General features: G+C 39.2%; 1 protein-coding gene across 1 annotated transcript in view; it reads left to right on the top strand.

Moving 5' to 3' along the window:
• Positions 1-22,272, top strand: part of LOC104408092 (kinesin-like protein KIF26B) — a 58,235-nt gene that overhangs the window by 5,567 nt on the left and 30,396 nt on the right. Inside the window, exon 3 of the mRNA XM_010017576.1 lies at positions 2,406-2,565. Within this exon, the coding sequence (XP_010015878.1) occupies positions 2,406-2,565 (160 nt within the window). The remainder of the gene's footprint in view (positions 1-2,405; positions 2,566-22,272) is intronic.

Here is a 22,272-nt window from a genome sequence, read left to right as displayed (position 1 = left end):
ATTCAGTAAAGTCACCTGCAGTAATTTTCAGTAGCAACTAAACATATTTCTTTGTTTTTCTAAGGAAATCATTGAGGGATACTCAAAAAAAGGTAATTTCAACATTCTGGGGGTAGCAGTCTTAGGAGACTCGGGGATTCTGAAGTCTTAAGAGTTTTAAGGACTTGTAGAGGGGAGGCAAAAGCCTTCCATGAGCAGTTCAGAGGAGGTGAAGGTGTACCTGCCTGGGTGGTTCCCCAGGAAAGCCTGACTTTCTGCATCAAGTGAAGCGTGAGAAGTATCCCACCACTTCACACCACCAAGGGCACAGTGGTGAAACTTCCATGGAGATGTTTAATGGGTTGTCATACAATATTTGGACTGTTACAGCATCTTGAATGTCTAGCCACCAACATTAGTTTAATCAGACATGTATTCTTCACTTCTGTTCCTTGATACTTAGTATGACTTAACCAATATCGCAGTATAATTTAATACATGGAAATCCTGTGTTGCCTAGTACTTGTTATAGCTGAAGAACTAACAGGACTTAAAAAATGCAGAAGTTACTGTATTTTAACAAATGTTGACAGACATGTTGGCTACATTTTTGGAACATTATTCTCAAACCCCATAGCATAAATCACTTTCACAGGATAAGTCTTCTCTCTTCTTTCTTCTTCTCCCTTTTCTTCTTTTTTCCTTCTTTTTTTTTCTCTCTGCTTTGCTTTTTATTTTTTCATCTTCTCATCTTTTTTCTCTTTATTCTTGTTTCTTTTTTCTTTTATCAAGAAAATCTACTTGGAATTTTATTGTTGTGCATTTTAATTAGCTATCACCTACAACAGAAACAGACTTATAGAATTATATATAACACATTCTAAGGAAAACATTGTGACATGCAAGACACCAGGTAGAAAGACTGAACACTGAGTCCTGTGTTTTGCAGTGCTTAGAAAACAAAATATCTTTCTCCTTATTTTTTCAATGTAGGTTAACATGTTTTAAGTTGCAGCTAATAGTTATATATACCTCTAGTAGCTGTATGTTTTCTACATTTATATACATTTGCTTTCTATCAGCAAATCTGCAAATTGATGTGGCTATATATCACTTTTTTGTCAATATATACAAGTTTTACAAATGTCTTCCTCACATCTGTGTGTAAATTTATTTCCTTCTATCTCCTGTAGCACTTACAGGCCTGTATACCATGGCATGGTACCACAGCTACTGAATGTAGGGTCATTGAAAAAACATACTTGTGGTTGATAAGACATTTCCAAAGCAATTAGATGTATCTAGAGAATTCTTTTCTTAGAGCCCCATTGTGTAGTTGCTCCCATAGCCATCTTTGCTTGTGAACTGGCCTCCCACCACTGCTAATCCCTTTTTTCTAACAACAGATGCATAATTTGAAGTGTTGTGTCAAAATGGCACTGAATTTATTTGCATAGAGGTAAACTCAGATGTGAAAGTATTTCTATACCTGTTAAAGTTATGTTTGTGCCCTCAAGTAGTGCACTTAACTTTTGAGTTAAGATCCTAGAAATAAAACTGCTGTTTCCCACAGATTGCTTGTAAACTAACTTTTGAGAATAGGGAGGAGTGGTCAAAGATCAGGTGCAAAAAAAAAAAAAAAAAAAAAAAATCCCAGCTAGAAAACTGTCATGAGAAAGGAGAGATTTAGAAGCACTTCTGTAAAGTCTACGTACTCCCCATCCTGGTTTCATAAGGAACCATAAACACTTAAAAAGAGCAAGTGTCTGTTAATTTTGGTGTTTCAAAGGTAGCATTTTTTCACTTTAAAGGTAGTGTGTTGATACAGAGTAAACCAGAAAAAAAACACTAGGATCCACTGCCAGTTTTACAGAAACTCTTTTCAGAATAGAGTAGCTTGTCCACAACCCGTCACCCATGGCATGGCAAACCTTTTCTTAGCCCAAATTATAATGTAAATGTATATAGACTTAAAGCAAAGTTGAACGTTCTACAGATGCCATAGGTTCTTCTGAAGATCCAGTATTCAAGATGGAAAAGATAGGAGAAGCTACCACAGGATCACTGCACACCAAGCAGCAATTCCCAGCCTGTAGTTTTCTGGACAAAGGAACAATAATGACAGAAACAGAGCTAAATCGGGTACGGGCTAATGGAGCTATATTTTAAAAAAAAAGGCACAGTGGTGACTTTCACAGAGTTAAACCTGCAGGAGTGGGTGAGTACTGAGACCCTTGGCAGTTCGGAAGCAAAAGCAACGTACAGCAGTAAAGGCTGACACTGAGTCAACAAGACCCCTATAATTTCTGAATTAGGAAAGGTTTCCGGATTGTTTCCTCTTTGCAGGTTGTGGTGAGTCTTTTGCTTTCCTGGGAAGCTGCTTTTGGAGGTACACACTAACTGTTTGCTTTCTTTGTCTATGGCAGTGTCTGGAGGTCGCAGTCGCTTGCACCTTATTGACCTGGGTAGCTGCGTGAAAGTGCTCAGCAAAAACCGGGAAGGAAGCTCTGGCCTCTGTCTCTCATTGTCAGCACTGGGCAATGTCATCCTCGCCCTTGTCAATGGAAGCAAACACATCCCATACAAGTAAGTGGTATTCTATGTTGCACCTAAGGAGAAGCTCTGGGCCTGAGGCAAATTTGGTTTAATCAGGGAGACAGTCTGCTGCGACTGGTGCAGCCTTCTTGAGGTACAGCATAACCTGCCTAAGGTTCAGTGACGCCTGATCTAACCTTACGTCTGGTAGATACACTGCATTTGGCATTCAGGTTTCAAAGGAAGAAGCTTGTTGAAATAGAACCTTATGTGTCTTAAAGATCTTGAGGGTCGAAGTTCAGCACACTAGAATTTTGCTTTCTAGGAGTGTTCAAAGATTTTTTTAATGTTTCAAAGCATTTGAGAACCAGTTTCATGTTTGCTCCACAGAGACAAATGTTGCTGCCATAAGGCGGCTCTATGGAGAACAATACTTTGCTGTTCATTGTACAGAGTTTAGGTTCTTGAAAAAATATGTCACAATGGGTATGCATGTATGTCATGAGATTCTTTATGTGATCCAAGGTTATTTTGCATTTTATTCTTGTATGGTTTGAATCCCAGTGTCAGCCTTTCACTTGTGAAAAAGAAGTATGCCCTATTTATCACACTAGACAAGTGGCCTTTGCTACTGCAGGTAGCTTCTGGGAAACTAGAGGAATTACTCACCTAGTGGGTATGTTTTGTACTCATTTCTCTTCACCATTGTCTCACCCCATTTGTCATGTGTGCAGGTCTGAAAGCAAGTTTGGATTCATTACCCAGCCCAGTCATACAGCCTTACTACTGAGAAGTTTCTGATTTTGTGAACAGTATTGCTTTTCTCTAGCCTAAAGCCTAAGGAGCAGCAACTAGCACCACAGGAATGGCTTACAGTAGTGTCTTGTAATTGAACTGCTACTGAGTGTCACCAATCATGAAGGGCATGTATATGAGATGAGAAGTTAGGAACAACAGGATGACATAAAAAAAACCCCAAGTCATTTACATAGCATATTTCACTCCATATACTTTACTCTTTTAATCATTTTAAAGGCTGCAAGCATCATAATTTTCTCATGTTTATTTGAGATTGCAAGGTATTGACAAGTTTTACTTCTTTGGCTTTGTATACATTTTTGAAAATAAAGATGAATTGAGGCGGGTTATAATTTTATTTTTCTTCTAACATTTATTTTCCAAAATTATTTGGCAGTCTGGGCTTAAAACATGCTCTCTGGAAATATTCCTGGAGCTCAGTCAGACTAGAATTCAGTGAAGGGCCAACCAAATTTGTACACATAAACATTCATTAGACATTCTGTAGATCATGCACCTACTCATAACTTCAAGATAGCTCGAACTCTGTACTTCACAAAGTGTACCACAAACTATGCTTATCAAAAACCTGTCTTCCTTCCTGTTGGGTTTTATGTGTTGATGTGAAGGCCAAGTGTAGAAATAGAAAAAGTTATGTTAATGATGCTTCCTAGGCTAGAACTAAACATACAAGAAATAATTACCAAATACAACAGCTGTCTTTCCTGGCAATGGCTGACTGGGAGAAAAACACTACAAAACACATCTACTTGCTGCACTTCCAATCTCTTTCTGCTGTGACTCCCTGTTGCTGCACTTCTGAGCTTATACAGCCAGAGGTGCCAGCATATTTGCTCATCAATGTCCGTACTGCTGAAAGAAGATAAAAGCTCTCTCCAGACCAGCATCTCCTCTTGAATTCACTCCTGTAAGAGCAGGTATTATAAATACAGAAAAGTGGTTGGTCATCTATAAATCAGAGGCAATGTATTTCTTTCTAAGGACAACTTTGAAAATGTAATTTGAAAAACATACTGGCATATTTTGGAGCAAATTTTTTCTACTTCTTGCTGAGAAAAGTCCAGAAAGCCTCTTTTTCCAAGTGTGATCTATTCATGAGCAATGTAAATAAGAATCTTGGTGGCTGAGTGCAGACAAACACTGTTTGCTCAGTGATCCATCAGTATAGCTGTATATGACTCCTTGGTGGAGAAGAGAGGAAGGAGGGGTGGGTGAGTGTGCTTCACTGCAGAAGAGACTGAGCATCCCATGGTCTGATGTGATATGTGTTCAGCAGCGCCTCTTGTTTAGCGCAGTGGCTAGGCTACCTAGCTGAGATAATTTCCTTTTCTTTAGGGGTGTTCTCTTTCACTGTTAAAAATAAAATTAAAATTTTAACTGCCTCTTTTAAGTGGGACCAGAAGAACCAAAAGAACAGAGATGTTTCCTTATGTGACAGCACTGCACATTGTATCTGTGGTCTCAGTGAATTTCCATAGAGCAGCAGACAAAATGGAGCATCTTTTCTTTATGTCAGCTATTAAACAGCCATTAAGTATTTTATAGCAGCCTGTCAGTAGGCACTGCATGGCTTCCTGGGAGCCCAGATACTTACAATTTCGTAGGAACCAGATTTTCTCTTTCTATAGAAATTTAGTTCTCTAAACTCTGAGAGGCTGTAGGCTCCTAAGATCCCTTCAGTGCTATATCCAGCTTTATCTCTGCAGGTAATAGCTGCAGGCAAAAGCTTGTTCAGTTTCATAGTTGGTACAAGCCCATGCTACTGCATTGACTTCAGTGGGCTGTGTGTTTATACCAGAGATGAATTTCCCTGTCTGCCTGCAGTCTATGAAAAACACATGCTGCTTTTCAGCACATATTGCATTCTTTTTTTAGTTACCCATAAGGCTAAGTCTTTGAAGCCATTAAGCTGGAATCTTTCTCCCTTGGGAACACCCCCACCTATCCCCATTTTGGGAATAGTAACATGGATTGACACTTGCTTCAGCAGTGTCTTTCACTGCTGAAGCAGTGACTTTCACTTTCTTTCTAGAGTTACCAAGGCTAGTCTTTTTCCTCCTTGTCTTCTACAACCTTTCTTCTGCTGTCTTGTGCTCACCCAGTGTCTCTGGCCCTAAGGACTCTTTAGAACTGTAATGAGAGCCTAACATGTCTATACAACATACAACACAGCTAGCCTTTGTTTTGATTCACCCATAGATGTTACTGGAAGGAAACAAAATATAGCATCCTTGTTAACAAGTTATTCCTAGAAGGCTCAAAGATTTTCCCATCAAGCTAGGATTGTTTTGTTTTTAAAGGTCTCGGAAATGTTCTTCTGCCAGCTTTTCCCCAAGCCAGTCATAACTTGTTAAATGAGACTGCAAATTCACCTTAATCACTATTCCTTCCCCTCATCTCTTCCTGCTAACGGAGCTTCAGAAGAATCATAAATTTGCTTTATTCTTGTTTAAAGGCTTAATACTTTTCTCTCCTTTCCTAACATCAGGAATCTTGTCTATTAAAAGTTGTAAGAAAATAATGTAGACATTCTCAGACATCAAACAATGCAGGCTGATATGGTTTGGGGTCTTGTCCTGCATTAAAGCTAAATTCAGAAGAATGGGCAAGAACCTTTATAATGGGCAACTACATGCAGCTAGTGAGTGATCAGGCTATGAGTTCTGTGAGTTTGTGTCTTTCATACCTGTACTTATAATCTTTCTAATATCTCTTTCAGTGGGTTCTCTCTTTGTCACTATTAATATCCAGATCTATTTTGAACCTTACTAAGCACATCATTCTGTCATGGTATGAACCAGTGAGTTCCTCCAGCTCAGCATGTATGTAAAACCAGAATTTTTAGTTTGATGTAAATATATTGCCAGTTAATTTCACCAGTTTCTCTTGCTCTTGAATTATGAGAAAATCCCACAAAAGACTGGGCAAGAATTATTTTCTCCACAGGAACGTCAAGTATCTTTATAAAAATTGAGAAGGGGCCTTTGCAAGCCCAAAGAAGAGAAGGGGAGTCAGCTCCTTCCCTGACCAAGTTTGATGGGGCTCAAATCTGCTCCAGAAGGAGGGTTTTGCTAAGTGGCAGCAATTGTTAGTGCCATTTTTTCTTTTCTTTTGAAGAACATTTCATCTTTATGTTAGTGCTTTGTTATCTGCCTCTGATTTCCAAGATAAATGCATTTTAAACCTTCAAATGAATACCCATTGACACAAACTCCAGCTACTGGTTTGTATAGCTCACTATTCAAAAACTACTCCAGTTGCTAGGCGACAGGGGTGGTAATAATTCATGGTAATGTTGTTTTGGAAATAATCATTTTTATACATTTTAATGACTATGAGAGTGTAAGAAACTGTTTAGGAAAGTGCAAGGCTGTATGAATTTCTCTTTTAGAAAATGTTGCTTGTTTTATTTAATAGGCTTCTCTCTTAATTGCTATCCCAATGTGCTAGTGATTCTGGAAAGATCCTGTATTTTGAACTACATGCTTAAGCTTATCCAAGAAAAGAGTCTTGTCCATAAAATAGATATGTGTGAGTCAAAAGCATGAATTTTATTCTTGGTTCTTCTGCTTCTCTGTCGTACAGTTGCAGTTTCTCCCAGATCTTACATGCTGGTATTGTTTTTCTTAATCCTATCTATAGAAAATAAAATGGTATTAAGTGACAAGTGCAAGGTTGCACAAGAGGTTTAGTGGCAGAGCCACCATGTTTTCAGATCTAATCTGGTGCTTAAACCATGGGCTAATCCATTCTTTCTTTCTTTATGACCTTTGGAAAATAATTTATTTCTGTATTTATTTAATTATTCCCATTTACAAAACCGAGCTAGAAAAGAATTGAAGTAGAACTTTGTAAAGGGCATTCAGACCTGGCAAAAAGCAGTAATAACACATTAACTATTGCTAGGATTCTGTTTGCTTTTTTTTTTCTTTTTTTTCCCACTTTTTTTAGAGTTAAAGACTCACATAAATGGTCCTAATGGAATGCAAAATCTGATATTTTTTTTCTAAGGGTAGATTATTATTGCTTTTAAGTGAAACGGAGAAAAGGGAAAGTGTTTTATTATATATTGTGGTATAAAAGATGAGCCTAAAGAATATGGTCTATATTGGATATTTTCTTTAAATTGTTAGTTAATTATTGGAGTAAAAATTAAAATTAGATTTGGATGTATCCAATAATTCAGATTCTTTTCTTAGTTAAATGGGTGTTATCCATCTGCAGTTGTTTAATCGGTGTAAATAAACTGTGTGTGAAGAGAACTGGGGTCCCAGCTATCTTTTGTTTATACATTTTACCTTTGCATTTATTGCATGAGTTTTAGATTATTTCTCTCAGAAGAAATGTCAGTGAAAACTTCTCAGGAAGAGAGATGGAAAACTAAGAAACAGCTCTCAATATAATTCTTGTACAACAACTAGTATTAGTACTGGAGATTTTATCCTTATTTACGACCTGTACTAAGTCTTAGTTTTGTGGGATTCCACAGCCATGTCTGCTTACTAGGCCTAAGAATTTAATGCCAGAATTGAACTATATGCTCAATAAGCAATCTCCTCAATGGTTACCTAAAATAATTTATTTTTTTTTAATTGAGAGATTTCAATCACTTTTGCTTTCCAATGCTGCATCCACTAGTCTTCTGTTTCTTGCTTTTGCTTCTCCTTAATGAGAATATGGTAAAAAGACCACAGCCAGCCTCATAAAAATTTGGTGCCACCTTTGGAATCTCCAATCTTTCTGTCTTAATTTAGTATTGAATATATTAGAGGTGGATGAAGTAGAGTTTTGCTGGTTTACTTGTGGAAATGTGAGAGCAGAAGGGGAAGTAAAGAGTGAAAATGAGGACATGAGTGACAGCTGAAGCAGAATCCCGTGTCTGGGAAATGGCCCAAAATGAATGGAATAACTCCCTCTGCAAGACACTGAGGTAATGTGTAGAGACAGTAATCCACAGAGAAGAACTGGGAAGCAAAAGAGAAAAAGAAATGAGCCAATTTAAAAAAAAAAAAGAATAAGCCTAAGAAACACCCCTGAATTCCAATTGTAGCAGAGCGGTCAATAGAGATTTTGAATGTGACATAGGTCCTAATTAGCTATCAAAACCTGCTCAGAAACAAAAGATTTTTTTCATGATTTTGGCAGCTAGGTTGTATAGAACAGAGTCTTGGCTAACAGACGCTGAAGCCATTGGAGCAATGTCATGTTATATACCAGCTGAGGACCTGGCCTTAGGTGCATGGTCTTTGACACTAGCCAGAGCACTTTGGCAACAATGGAAGAGCAACGCAGTTGCCAGCAAGAGCACTGAAACACTATCAGTGTGGATATAATGAGAACTTGGAGCATCTGGCAATTACTTTCACCTTTGGGGGTGACTTTCACCTTCTGTAGCTGACAGATTTATTGGGTTGAATTTCTAAAAATTTTCTTCTTTATTCCAGGGAAGTACATAAAATAGATGGAATCAGGGATGCACAGTCTGTGAATGTAGAGTAATTTAATCTGCAACTCAGGAGCATGAGTATAACAGATTTTGCATGCTCCAGCAATCGCTGTTGTAGTGCTTATCAACAATGCACTTTATTGTAGGATGGTTTGTACAGCTGATAGTGTAGATTTGAGCTTTATCTGCACATGTATTACAATATTGTGTTTCATCATCAAGTTAATGAGATAGTAGACAAAATCCTCAAGGAAAGCTACAGTAGAGCTGCCATTCTCCAGCTTTCTTGGTCCTGCCAGATTGGCAGTGTGATAATAATTGCAGCAGAGGTGTCTGTGAGCATGTGTAATGCATGGAAGTGTTGCATTCGCTGAGCCTGATCCACTGTTACACAGACCTCTGTTGACATGGCTCCATCCTGCACAAGTGTTCAAGTGGAAAGAATCAGGCCTCACGAGCTAGCTCTTTTAATGCTCTTTTAACCACTCCATGAATTACTTCTTTATAGATACTGTAACAAGCAAATAATGATGTACTGCAAAGTGAAATGAGAAGGGAAGTGCTTGTGGTTTATACTCAGATTTAATAGCAATTACTAATTGCATTTAGATAGTCGTTCCTATCAGTAGCAGATAGCTGCGTTGTGGAAGGACAGTGCTTTGGTCCTTGGCCAGCACGGACATGACTGGTAATGAACAAGCAATCCAGTAGTGTGCAGTTATTGCTGAAACACAACTTGAGTGGGACCCAAATAGGCCATTGTGGTGATTTCATATACAAATGAATCTCTACTTAATTCATTAAAATACCATTTTGAACCTTCAGTCAGGATATCCAACAGTTTATTCCCACCTGTTCCACAACTGGTTCAGGCTAAATTGAACATTAATACATATTCTCTCATGGAAATGTGATGATAATTCATTTCATGGTAAATTGAACAATTTTTAAATAGTCATATTCTTGGAATAATTAGCTCTTGTGCAATGCAGCAAATAATCAAAAAGCATGTAGTAATATTTATTACTTCATGGTTTTGGTTATCTCAAATTTCTTGAATAGTTGCATATGAATATGACTGTGAAATTAACTTTCATTTTCCTACTGGTCCTTCTTACCCTGCACAAAACCAGTGTGGCTCAGGGCAAGGGAGCAGAGACATCCTACTGCAGACAACCAAAGAAAATAGCTATTTTTTTTATAATGCCATTATGTTCAGAGTTGATCATCTCATTGCTAAGAAGAGGGGTTACAGGCTGTGGAGAATTTAAAAGAAAAGCAAGAAGAATTACAAATGGTCTGAGATGAAAGGGTTACTCACCTGGAGGAACTCAGTGACAGAAATAAAGCTTCATAGCTTGCTGGGAAAGGAGGTGTCTGAGAGGGGAGATGGCAATTACTCTGTAGTATTTCAAGGATGTGAATACACATAGGGAGAGAGAACTGTTTCTGGTGAGACAAAGTGGAAGAATAGTGTCTTAGCCTTAAGCAGTGAGAAAGAAGAATACAAACTTTAAAGCATGATAGGAGATCCCTTTTAGTGGAATAACTTCCCAAGAGCTGAAGTGAACATTTCATTGTTAGAATGATTTAAAAGCAAAATAAACATGTAACTAACAAATATCAATTAACACTTACATAATAAACAGTTACAGATTGGTTAGGGGCTAGGTTTATGCAATTTAAGTGAGTTCTGGGTTTGAATCTTTGACAGTTTTCAGTTAGCAGTATTTGCATTTTGATAATGTATCTTCGTCCATGTTTGGAAGGTGTTTGCACACAGCATGCAGTCATACAAATAATAAACCATGTTCTAGTGTGTCTATTAGAATCTCCTCTGCTTTTAGGAATTTGAAAACTAGCAGTTGGCTGGATTGTTATACTTGTATGGCATCAAATGAAGCCAGGAAGTCTCAGCAGTGTCTCTCTCAAGACTACCCTAGCAGGGATATGGGATGTCCAGTCCATTTCTATGCAGATGATTTAACTCAGTTGACTACTTTTATTCCTTCATCTTTTCTTTTTTTCAGCTTTCTTTCTCTTTGAATTGCAAAATCAAATTCTTCCAGTGCTTGATCCAACCCCCAGTTTAAGTCAATGAAAATTTTTTATTGGGCTTTGGCTTAAGCCCACAGATTAGAAAATATGCTTATATCTAATTAGATGAGATAATCCTCAAATCCTTGCTAAGGGATATTGTATACTCTATTTCATGTTCAGTATTTGATGATTAACAGCTTATTTGTGGAAAGCATGTGGTTAAGTGTTATCTAGTGTTGAGTTTATTTGGAATTGGAAGGGACGTAATTGATGGAATTGGTGAATGTGAAAACTGGAAATGTACAGTCATCTATTGACTGTTGTAAATGGGACTGTGACCATGAATTTGAAGCTTAAAAATGTTATACAGGAATTTGCCACATAAATGGGGATTTGTGACTACTAAAGTGGCACAAGCAGGACTATATGATTTTCCACTTCAATGTACATAAGCAGTATTCATGGACTTAACTTAAAAATAAACAAAAACTTGGTTTACATTTTCCGAGCAAATGTTTGAGTATTTTTTCTTCATACTCCTTCTTTTCTTGGGCTCTGTTTAATACCACCCCCTCAATGGAGTGACAGGCTCTAGAAGCTTTGAAGAGAATTGCGTGGTTGTAAATGGAGAATATTTCAGCCAGTTCGTCTTACTGCTTTGACCTCATAGCAGCCTTTCAGTACGAGCCTACAAGGATGCTGGAGAGGGACTCTTCATTAGGGACTGTAGTGGTAGGACACAGGATAACGGGTTCAAACTTAAACAGGGGAAGTTTAGATTAGATATAAAAAAGAAGTTCTTTACTGTGAGGATGGTGAGGCACTGGAGTAGGTTGTCCAGGGAGGTTGTGAATGCTCCATCCCTGGCAGTGTTCAAGGCCAGGTTGGACAGAGTCTTGGGTGACATGGTTTAGTGGGAGGTGTCCCTGCCCATGGCAGGGGGTTTGGAACTGGGTGATCTTAATGTCCTTTCCAACCCTAACTAATCTATGGGTATATGATTATAATAGCGTTCAAATGGCATTGCAACTGCAAGATGTTTTTTCCATACATTTACTGAAGTTTTTGTTTTCATAACACATTTGAGAGGAAGGCAATGGAGACAATCCTCTTGTGCTTTTCAGCCACCAGCTAGCTTCTGCTGTATGATCAAAGTTTTCTGGCTGTGGTTGCCTCCAGGCTGGTACACAATGAACAGATGTGAAGTGAATTTTTAAAACTATGCATTGACTTTTTAGAATTAAGCAGGCTGGTGAGAGCTGTCTTCTGAAGTATTAAAATTCACATGCTCCCCTGCTGCAGAGAGAGCTTGTAAGGTGATTTTAATCTTTAAAATTTGGTTTGTTTATGAATGCCATAAGGTGACATGCTTTCTAGCAGTATGTGACAAGACCCACTGAAATTAATTACAGACAGCAGGTTTAGCTGTTTTAGCTGTATTTTGTCTCATCTCCCCATCAGCAAAACTGTTCTACCTGCTGTATTTAAAATTATTTTCCAAGGAGTTATTTTTGAGGGGTAGTGGGAGTGACTAAATTATTAGTTTGTACTCTTGGGCAGAAATAAAGCTTCACTCATTTTGAAATCGGTAAAAAAATGTATGTCATACTGCCAGAAATATCAACCCTTCTGCCTCCTTTTGGTCCCTTTGGTACAGCTCGTTCTGGAAAGCACAGAGCTAGGTACCAGAGTGATGGTGATGGGTGCTGTTACAAACCTAGGAGTTATGGAAATACTGTCTTCAGCCTCTATAAACGGAACAAAAGGATAAAGTTGGGACCTGTCATAGAGATGAAGGGATTTGGGGGCTCGGAAAAGGATGCACAATGTATTACACTTTGCACTGACTGATTGAAGTCTCCCTCCTGCTGCCCTCACCATAGGCAGCTTGCACAGCCTGCAGCTTTCCTGGGTGTCCTGCCTGCCTTCCGCAGGAGCTCCAGAAGGCAGGGGTATCACATAGCTCCCATGTCGCTTGTGCCAGTCCCTTCAGGTAGCTCAGGTTGCACTAGGCACCTATGCTGCTCAACTCGGAGACCACCAGAGAACAAACAAGGGGAGCCACTTACAAAGTGAGCTGTTAAAAACACCTCATCATCTTTGTGCAGATGAGACCTGCATCTCCTTCCAGAAGTCATTTAAGGATTGAACACAATTTTCATGTCTGCCTTCAGCTATAAACAGAGAAGCAGAATCTTTTGTGCTCCTAGGCTGCATTTCCTCTCTCTTGAAAACAATATTTTTCACAGGCTCCGTGTGGTGTGCTTTGAAGTTACATGCCTATGCAAGAGGACAGGAATTACATGCAATATCCAGATCTACCCAGTTGGCACGTAATGCCTAACAGAAAAAAAAAAAATTCCGAAGGTATGGTGTTAGAGAAATAACTGCACTGTTTCAGAGAGGGTGGGAAAGTAATCTTAGCAGCTCTGTGTACTTGGTCAGACCATGCCAACCTCCTGAATCCTGCTCATCTCTCTCATCTGCAGACATTGACAGAGTGATGGAGGATTGTTGTTCTCATGTCAGAGGGAAATGGGAGTGATTGCTGTTGTTACAATAATTTACACTGATGTGAAAGAGGGACTGATGGAGGACCAAAGCTGAATATGACTTGACCTGAAAATACACATCTGTGAAAAAGAACCAGTTGGTACCCTACCACTTTGTCCTCCAGTGACATTTGTGAAACACGCAAATTTTTTTCAGCCGAGGGTTGAGGCTGCTTACTGTGGCGTGTGTGCTTTACAGAGAAAGTGAGGGTGTGCTTTGGTAACCCTTAGGATCTTTACAACATATAGAAAATAAAACAAGCTTGTTAAGCCGGTAACAGATTTTATTTTCTCTTATTAGATGAATACTGCCATTTTGGATGGCTGTGTGTTCTGTGGCATTGTAATCAGTGGCTTTTGCTAGTTTTAAGCTACTCTTGATTGCAGTTCTGTGTGGGCTCCTGTGCCTGGAATAATTTGTGCGTGTATCACACATAAACATCAAGTAGTTTACACAACTGGTGGAGTCCTTTGTGTCCATTTGCAAGTGTCATGTCCATTCCCTTCATGATCGTCTCAGCACAGTAAGCCTCATGGTGATGAGGGTCTTGTCTGGGGTTGAGCTCTGGCTGCTGTAAATCTGAATGTGGTACCACATCTTTTCAACAGGGGACATTTAGTTGTGGGCCATGAAAAAAGAATGTTGCAGGCTTTTTAGGAAATTATAGTAGGGTAATATTCAACCCTAGTAGTAATAGTGTTGGTATGTGAGATCCATTTTGACTAGCAATTACATATCTATTTTATTCATTAAACAGTTATGTTATCTCTTTGATGAAACTAACCCTCAGAACACAAATAACTTTCTTAATCATTTTATGTTCATATCCAAACAGATATAAAAGCAATAATTGTATGCTTCATGATAAGTATTACCAGTGTGTTGCTTCATGTTAATTCATTTCCCAGAATTACAAAAGTCCAAATGTTTCCTACTAATATCTGATCTATAATCCATATTAAGACTAATGAATTCTGTATTATTTTCTGTATATTACCCATTAATTGTGCCAGTAAATGGAGCTTCATGTAAGTTCCTTTATAAGACTGCACATTTTGTAAGTTCTGAATTGTTGTGCCAGAAGCCAACTAATAAAATTTATCAACAATTTTTGTCTTAAATACAAAGGGACAGAGTTAAGTATTCTATGCTGACATTGTGAATGATATGCCACCCATATGACCTTTCACTGCATTTCTCAATACCTGAATGCAAGAATAAATTCTTCTTGGTTGATCTCATAATATACAATAGGAATATGTATGGTGCTTTTTCCTTCAGGCTCCTTTCTCATAGTAAAGGAACATCTCTGAGCCCCATGGTCTGGCATTTAATCATTTCTGGCAGTTAAATCTGCAAAACTTCGCATATTTAAGAAGTTAACATTCTTTTGGGAAATCTAGAAAGATGGGCAGAGAGCAGCAAATCTTGACTTCTTTTGTTGTGCAGGTTCCAAGAAGGAGAGACCTGAGGGATTCTTGATCCTTTAGCTCATAAGAGAAAAAAAACAGTCTCTGTACTTAGGAAAGTATTCCTCTATTTAGGAAAAAGGTCCAGCTTCTGGCAGATCAAAGGCTATGTATTTACTGTCTTAAGATCAGGTCTAGATGAGTGTTAAGAACTCCCTCAACATACTTTACCATTATCCAAGTTTTGAATTGCACAAGTGTAGACCAGCAATGGGTGTGTTTGAGTTGTTGATTTAGAGATATAATTGTTTTTTTAAGGCATTATTGTGCATTTTGACCATCTCTGTTTTTGGCTTACTCAGAGTGGGAACCAGTAGACACAGGGCACGACACTGGTATTGTTGAGTGAATCTTGTAGCCTTCAGAAAAGAAATTCCAGTGCAGTTAGATTGAAGGAAAGGACATAGCCCCTAAATGTGATCTTGTACTTCTTCTCAAATATTTCTATCATTGCTCTCGATGTCTATATTGAGATAAATATCTGTTTATATTAATCATTAAATATAGAGCTTTTATATCCCATGATGTCCTTAATTTAACAAGCTTTACACAATGTGGATCAGGTTCATTTTCCCACCTGTTCCTACCTACATATTACCATCTTTAGTCCTCTGCACTCTTTAACAAGTGGTAACATTATAAAACACCCTGTTCTTTTCCTTTTTTATCATCTCCAATATATTTCAGAAGTAATTTTTATTTGTCATCGAGTTCTGGCAAATAACTATGAAGCACTCATTGTCACTGCTGCAGTATTTCTAGTCCATGGTTATTCAGAATCTGAATTCTGGCTGCAGTCTCTCAAATACTTTCATAATCTCAAGCAGGTGGGGAGAAGGAGGCAGGCATACCTGGAAGCCACATTTCTGATTCTGGGGCATTCTGGGGACCCAATGCCCCATGTTAAACCTTCTGGAGGCTTAACTGTCAACAAGAACCCCAGGATACCTGTTGGGCCACCCTGTTGCCCGACATCTCCGTACGACACTGTGCACCACGCTGTGACCCTGTCTCTGACATGTACCCTCTACTAACAGCAGTCACATCCTTGGCAATCCCCTATGGTAGAGTTGTAGGAAACCCACAGGAAAGTGTCCTGACTGCTTTCTCAGTAACTCTGCCCCTAAACATTCCATGATACTATATATTGATGCCCTTTTATGTGGTGGAGAAGGTCTAGAAGTGAGTAAAGCTCTCACCCTTTCCTGTTTCCTTTTGTATTTACCAGGTTTGAAATGGAATGGTATGTTCTGCTGTGCTAATTGATTAAATGCCATCTACCATAACATAAAGAGATCAAACAGAATTATTTTTTCTCCTGTGTTACCATTTAAAACTCTCAATTTTGCTCAGATCATTAGCATGTAATTTTCAGATGAGCTAGCCAGAAGGTCCCTAAATAAGAATTAGTAGGAAAGATTAGCTAGCAAAGCTAGACTGGTAATGAGCTGTTGCACTATGGTAATGTGCTAGGTTTGTAGTTCATATCTAGCCCTTATCACTGATAACTGCAAGTTTTCATCATTTGATAGCTAAATGATGTTTCATGGAATTACACTGCAACAAAAATACTGAAGTGAAGCTTTTTTCATATATGATGAGTTAAGGGTTAATTATAAATGTTGGGGTCAAATACATCTCTTAGCTATACTATATGCAAATCAGCTGTACTGAGGGAAGATTTATGTATTGTCAAAACTTGTTTGGTCCCTTCTGGGTCATTATTACTTTTTTTCAAACCGGTTCAGTAATGGCATTGAAAACGAAACACGGCCTTTAAGCCATTTGCTATGCATTTAATATGTCATACATCACACATGAAGAAAACAAAACCTGAACTAGTAGAGGATATTAACAATCCAATAATGACCTGAACTCTTGTAACAGCCCACTTGTTGTTGATTGTATTTACTCTGTGTTCATTTGAGAACTGCTGTCGTTCTGCAGAATTAACTGGACATAAAATCATGAAAAATTATAGAGCAGTAATAATCTATGTCACAGGATATGGAAGACTTAAAAGCCTGGCTAAATTGACATCTGTGAGCTTTTTGTCACTGCACAGCTATGATTAGGTGGGTCTAATCACTCTCATAATGCTAATATGGGAAATGTCCTGTCTGTCCTCAGTAGCTGGTGGTGAGAACGACTGCTATGCACAATGCTGTGCTTTAAAACCGTGAAGCCTGACAAGCTCTACAAGCAGGACTGGCTCTGACATATGTGCTCTAAGAGATTTTCAGGCATCTCCTGAGAGGCGGAAGCATACCTGATCACACAATCTCATTGCTAGTCATCTGAATACATTTTTTAATTGGCCCTTTAATTGACCATTTCCAATCAGGTTTAACACAGGAATAGGCCTTCCAATATCTGAAGTCTGTGCAAGACTCCTGGACTGGGAGAGGAATGGCAGAAGAAGGCTGGGCCACAAAGATGTGAAGCCAGCAGTTACCTGCTCCATTGCCTGCTGGCTCACCAGCCAGCTGAGCCTAATGTTGGCCAGGCAGCACACTCAAGCCAACAAGGATAGAGAAAGGAGTTGAAGCTGGAGGAGATGATTTAGGTGGGATATGGCAAAGTGAGGTCATAGGAACTTGGCAAAATAGGGGACAAGCAGAAGTGTAGGAAGTGGAGGAACAGAGGACACGAACCCACAGGAAACTAGTCTTTGTTAATTCCTCTATTCATAGCACAACTTGTTTATTCATTCAGATCCTCACCATTTGTAATGCGATTAGGTGAATGTATTTATCTGATGAGTAAAATTCTTAGAGTCACTAGACAAACTCCTCTTTAAATGATTTGCTCATCAGTTTGTATGGAGGAGGAAGAGGGATAGAGAGAAGAGAGGAGCTTAAATGTGTTCACTGCTAGATTGTCTGTATTAAGTGATCAATTTTTCTTACTGCAGTATCTGCAAAAGTTAACACTGAGATGTTAAGAGAGACTTACTACAACAAAAATCCAGTATATGCGCGAACAGTGGTAAATTTAACCTGTGTAGACCTGAGTAAATAATGAATTGTTGTCCCCTGAGATACGATTAGTTAAGATGAAGAAGACAAGGAGCTGTAAGATGTTCATCAGGTAGTGAAGACTGATGAGACAACAGTAGCTGGCATTGAAGTGAGAGCTATGAAAATAGAAGGAAGGCCACCAGGGAAGTTCTTCAAGGACCAGGGTTGGGAGAGATTTTATTTTGTGTATTATCAACAGCCTTGGCAGACAAAGCAGGAGCATGCTAATCATAGTACGCAAAGCTGAAAGCCATCATCTGTACAAAGGAAGATCAGAACATTATACAGGAGCAGCTGTGGGACCTCGAGGACTACAGTGATGGAAATGGCACTAATGCAAGGGCTTGCCCTGATGGGCTGCTAACAATTTCTACTGAATTCTCATCAGCACATCAACTAGAAAGGGAGTGGGGTGTGTGTGCTGATTTAGGCATATTGGTTAATGATCACAGGTGTCCACAGCTGATGTAACAGTGAGAAGGTACTGAAATCTGAGGAGGTGTTGGGCATGACAGCAGAAAAATAGTAATGCTTTTAAACAAGGGGTTAGTGATTCTTCTCTTGGATACAGCTCTAGTCACCCATATAGATGAAGGATGAATTCAGACTGAAACAAGTACAAGAAAGACTGACAGGGGGAGCAGGATAGCTTGTCATGTGAAAGGAGTTGAAATGAGTTTGGCTTGCATACCCAAATAGAGTTAGGCAATAGAGAAAGCATGAAAAAGAGCATAAATGGTGTCTGTACATGTGGCAGGAGCATTCCCAACCCCATGGAGTGAGAGCAGTGGAAACCAAACGGCATAGGCAAATAGATGAGTAGGTGGCTTCCAGCTTGCCTCTCTCAAATGGACTGCAGATGCCAAGGGGAAAGTGAAAGACTAGATTGAGTACTTTGCCAAAATATTCTTGCAGCCTCAACTATTTTCAGCTGCATGAATCCTTGAGCTTCAACAGTGCTTAAACAGAAGTAAGACCTTCCAGGCACATTGTAAATGAGTCCAGTTTGGGGCTTCTTGAAGACGGTTGAAGGGGCTTTTTATGAAAAACTGGCTCAACTTCTCTTTAAAATTTTATTTTAGTGGTTCTTGGATTTTAAACAGCTAACTCTTTAATAAATACCCTTTCATAATTTAAAAATAAATATACACAAACATTAGTACCTGCATATTGCTTTCTGGCACTCACAAATCTATTCTGACTACCAACATTGTGGAGAGGCAACTATTAGCATGGAAAAATTTGAATTTACAGTTGATTTTCTGGGTATAATAGATACTTATCGAACTCTAAAGCATGCTCTGGTTACATCAGGTAAAACTGCAAGCTGCGTAACAGCTCCTAAATGGCAAGTTTAAAAGACTTCCTTTCCTTTGCAGTTACAAGCTATTAGGAGATCTCTGAAGTACTGGAGATAGAAGAGCCTATTGAGGAACTTGTCTAATTAATGGTATTATAGTGGGCAAAATAAATAGACAAATCCATTAAAAGGAGGAGAGAAAATTCAGATAACATGAAAAATGCATGTGCATCATTAATATTTTAAATTGCTGCATAGAGGAAGATAAATGTATTTGATGCAGCCTATCTCCAAATGGTTTAAATAGCAAATGTATATACATTAAAAATCTTTATATATTTATTTGGCCACTTTTACTTACAATACATTGTACTTGTATAGAGACTGGAGTCCTTCGAGTTTTATTTGGAGTCTCTGTGAATAAAGTATGGAGTGTGAGAGGGATAAAACAACCAACCATTTAGGTTTTTTGTGCCTGTGTCTGTAGATGACAAAATTCCCACTGCGCTGCAGTAGCTGCTAGATTTGGCCCCACACTGCCAAAAATGTCATCATAAAACTGCCTGTGGTTCCACAGTTTAACTTCAATGCTATATATTTGACTTCAGAAGTTACTATTTTATTCATACCTCTGAAGTACCTCTCCTGTGAAGATGGGCTGAGAGTTGGGCTTGCTCACCCTGGAGAAGAGAAGGCTCAGGGGAAACCTTACAGTATCCTTACAGTACCTAAAGGGGCCTACAAGAAATCTGGAGAGGGACAAAGGCATGTAGTGACATGACAAAGGGGAATGGCTTTAAACTGACAGAGGGGAGATTAAGATTAGATATTAGAAGGAGATTCTTTACTGTGAGGGCAGTAAGACTCTGGAACAGGTCTCCCACAGAAGCTGTGGCTGCCCCATCCCTGGCAGTGTTCAAGGCCAGGTTGGACAGGGCTTTGAGCAACCTGGTCTAGTGGAAGGTGTCCCTGCCTGTGGCAAGGGGGTTGAAACTGGATGATGTTTAAGGTGCCTTCTGATTGCAACTATTCTATGATTCTCAAAAGTGAAAGCATATGTAAAGTTAGGCAGCTAAGTCCATGCTTAGCCACCTTACTACTGACCCAGATTTTTTGAAGGAGAGGCATGCACATTTGCTAGGATCTGTGCATATTACCTGTATATGCCAATACAGTATTCTTAAATAACATGGTTTTTTAATTCCTAGATGGTTTGGAGCTGAGCAACTGAGGCTAGCTGATCAAAGGGAGATGACACATAAAAAATTCCCTGGTTTGGAACTTGCTTCACCTGCTTGATTCCCATCCTAGGTTAACCTATCACTTGGTTGCTGCAAAGTCCATCTTCCTTGCCAGTGGGTAGGGATTGCTTCTTTTAGCAGTTTTATTCTTCTCTGTGAAGCAGAGTTTGGAGCTGTATGTGAAGAACAACTTTAAGAGGTAATAAATCAATTACCAGAGATGGAAGCATGCCTTGGGGCTTCTGACTGTTTGTTTTGATTTAAAGCTACTAGTTTAATATTTTCACTGGTTTACTTTGTGTTTTGACAGCTTATAGTCAAGACCCACTTTTATATGAGTGCATTTATTTTGAACTGTTGATCTAAATGAACAGTTTGAAGAGCATCAGCATCAAGAAAATGAAGTTTCTAAAAATTTGTCCCTTAATTTTGACATCCAAAAGAGTATAAATACTGGCTGAAAATTCCTCTGTGGTTGGGAATTTCTCATCTATGTGCTTTATCTGGTGAGGTCAAGAGTGGAGTTTAAGGAGTCTTTTATCTGTGGGAGCACAGATCGGATTTCTCTCCATCCACCCAGCTATCAATTCTTACAGCATTTATAGAGACTTACTATCTTTGAGGCTTTCATATTATTTTCTCAAAGTTTCTTCAAATTGGCCAACAGTCTAGAAATTTATTGCTGCAGGTGAGAAGACAAGCTTGTGCACAGGTGCATAGGCAGTATGAACTCTTAAACCTAACTTTCTTCAGGAATACATCTAGTGAGTAGCATAGATGAACTGCATAATTTTCATAATACTGATGAAAGCCAAAATCTGTCTTCTTTTTCCCCATTTTTTCCTTTCCACACAGGAGTATGTGTGGAAAGGAAAAAAGGGTCACTACCCTCTGCTCTAATGCTGTGGGCTGAAGGCTTTAGGAGGTTGGCACATAAAATCTTACTTACCAAAATGTAAAGTATTTTGATGAGTGACCTTCCCAGTTTTCTGGAGATGTCATCTATTTACTCTTGTAGCAGTGCCAAGTGGAGTGGTTTCTAAAACTGAACAGCAGTCAATTTATTTTCAGGTACCACTCCATTTGGGATTGCAATTAGGATAACTAGAGCTGCTCTCCAGCACAGGAAACTGGGAAGGTCATGCTGCCAAATTGCTGGCGTCTTGATGAAGGACTGTAAACTACTGCTGTCGCTACTGCAGATCATATGAGCCTAACCAAATGAAGTAATTATTAAATCCTCCCAAAACATCATGAATATTCATGGATCAATTACAAACATTTGAAGTTAATTTTCATTTGAGAAAATAATCCTAGTATTTCACTCTCGGTACGTATGAATTGTAACACTTCTTGCAAGCAAAGGGCAGAAGTGCTGTTGCTTGCTGCTCAGGCTCATGGGAGCCACTGCATGCACAGGACGGGCTGCCTCTGGCTAGGCAGTGCGGGAATGCTTGGTGCAGCAGCGAGCAGCCTTTCTGTCCCACTCCAAATTGCCATGGTGTATTCACCAGCGCGGCTGATGACAGGTCACCCAACTGTGTCGGTAACGCAAGAGTTGTGCCGGGCTGGTAGGTACATGCTTGTTTGCACTGAAAGGGGAGTTGAGGTGGCTGCTTCCCTGCCTTCTCTGCATGGGCTGTCACTGATGGTGGCTCTTTAGCCAATGACACTGGCAGCAGCTGAGCTGCAGGGAGCTGAGGCCTTCTAAAAACCAACCCCATTGCTTAGCCTCTTGAATGCAGAGTGGAGAGCGTTGCTTTAATCACCCTACTGCTTGACTCCACGAAGGTGGAGGGAGCTGGGGGCAGCAGCACCACAACCAAAGACACTGAACAACGGGAGCGAATCCTGCTCTTCCTGATGTTGG

This window comes from Nestor notabilis, unplaced genomic scaffold (genome assembly GCF_000696875.1).
Source record: "Nestor notabilis isolate BGI_N333 unplaced genomic scaffold, ASM69687v1 scaffold3967, whole genome shotgun sequence".
Taxonomy (NCBI): Eukaryota; Metazoa; Chordata; class Aves; order Psittaciformes; family Psittacidae; genus Nestor; species Nestor notabilis.
Note: the sequence above shows the minus strand (reverse complement) of the source record. Positions and strands in the feature narration are given on the sequence as shown.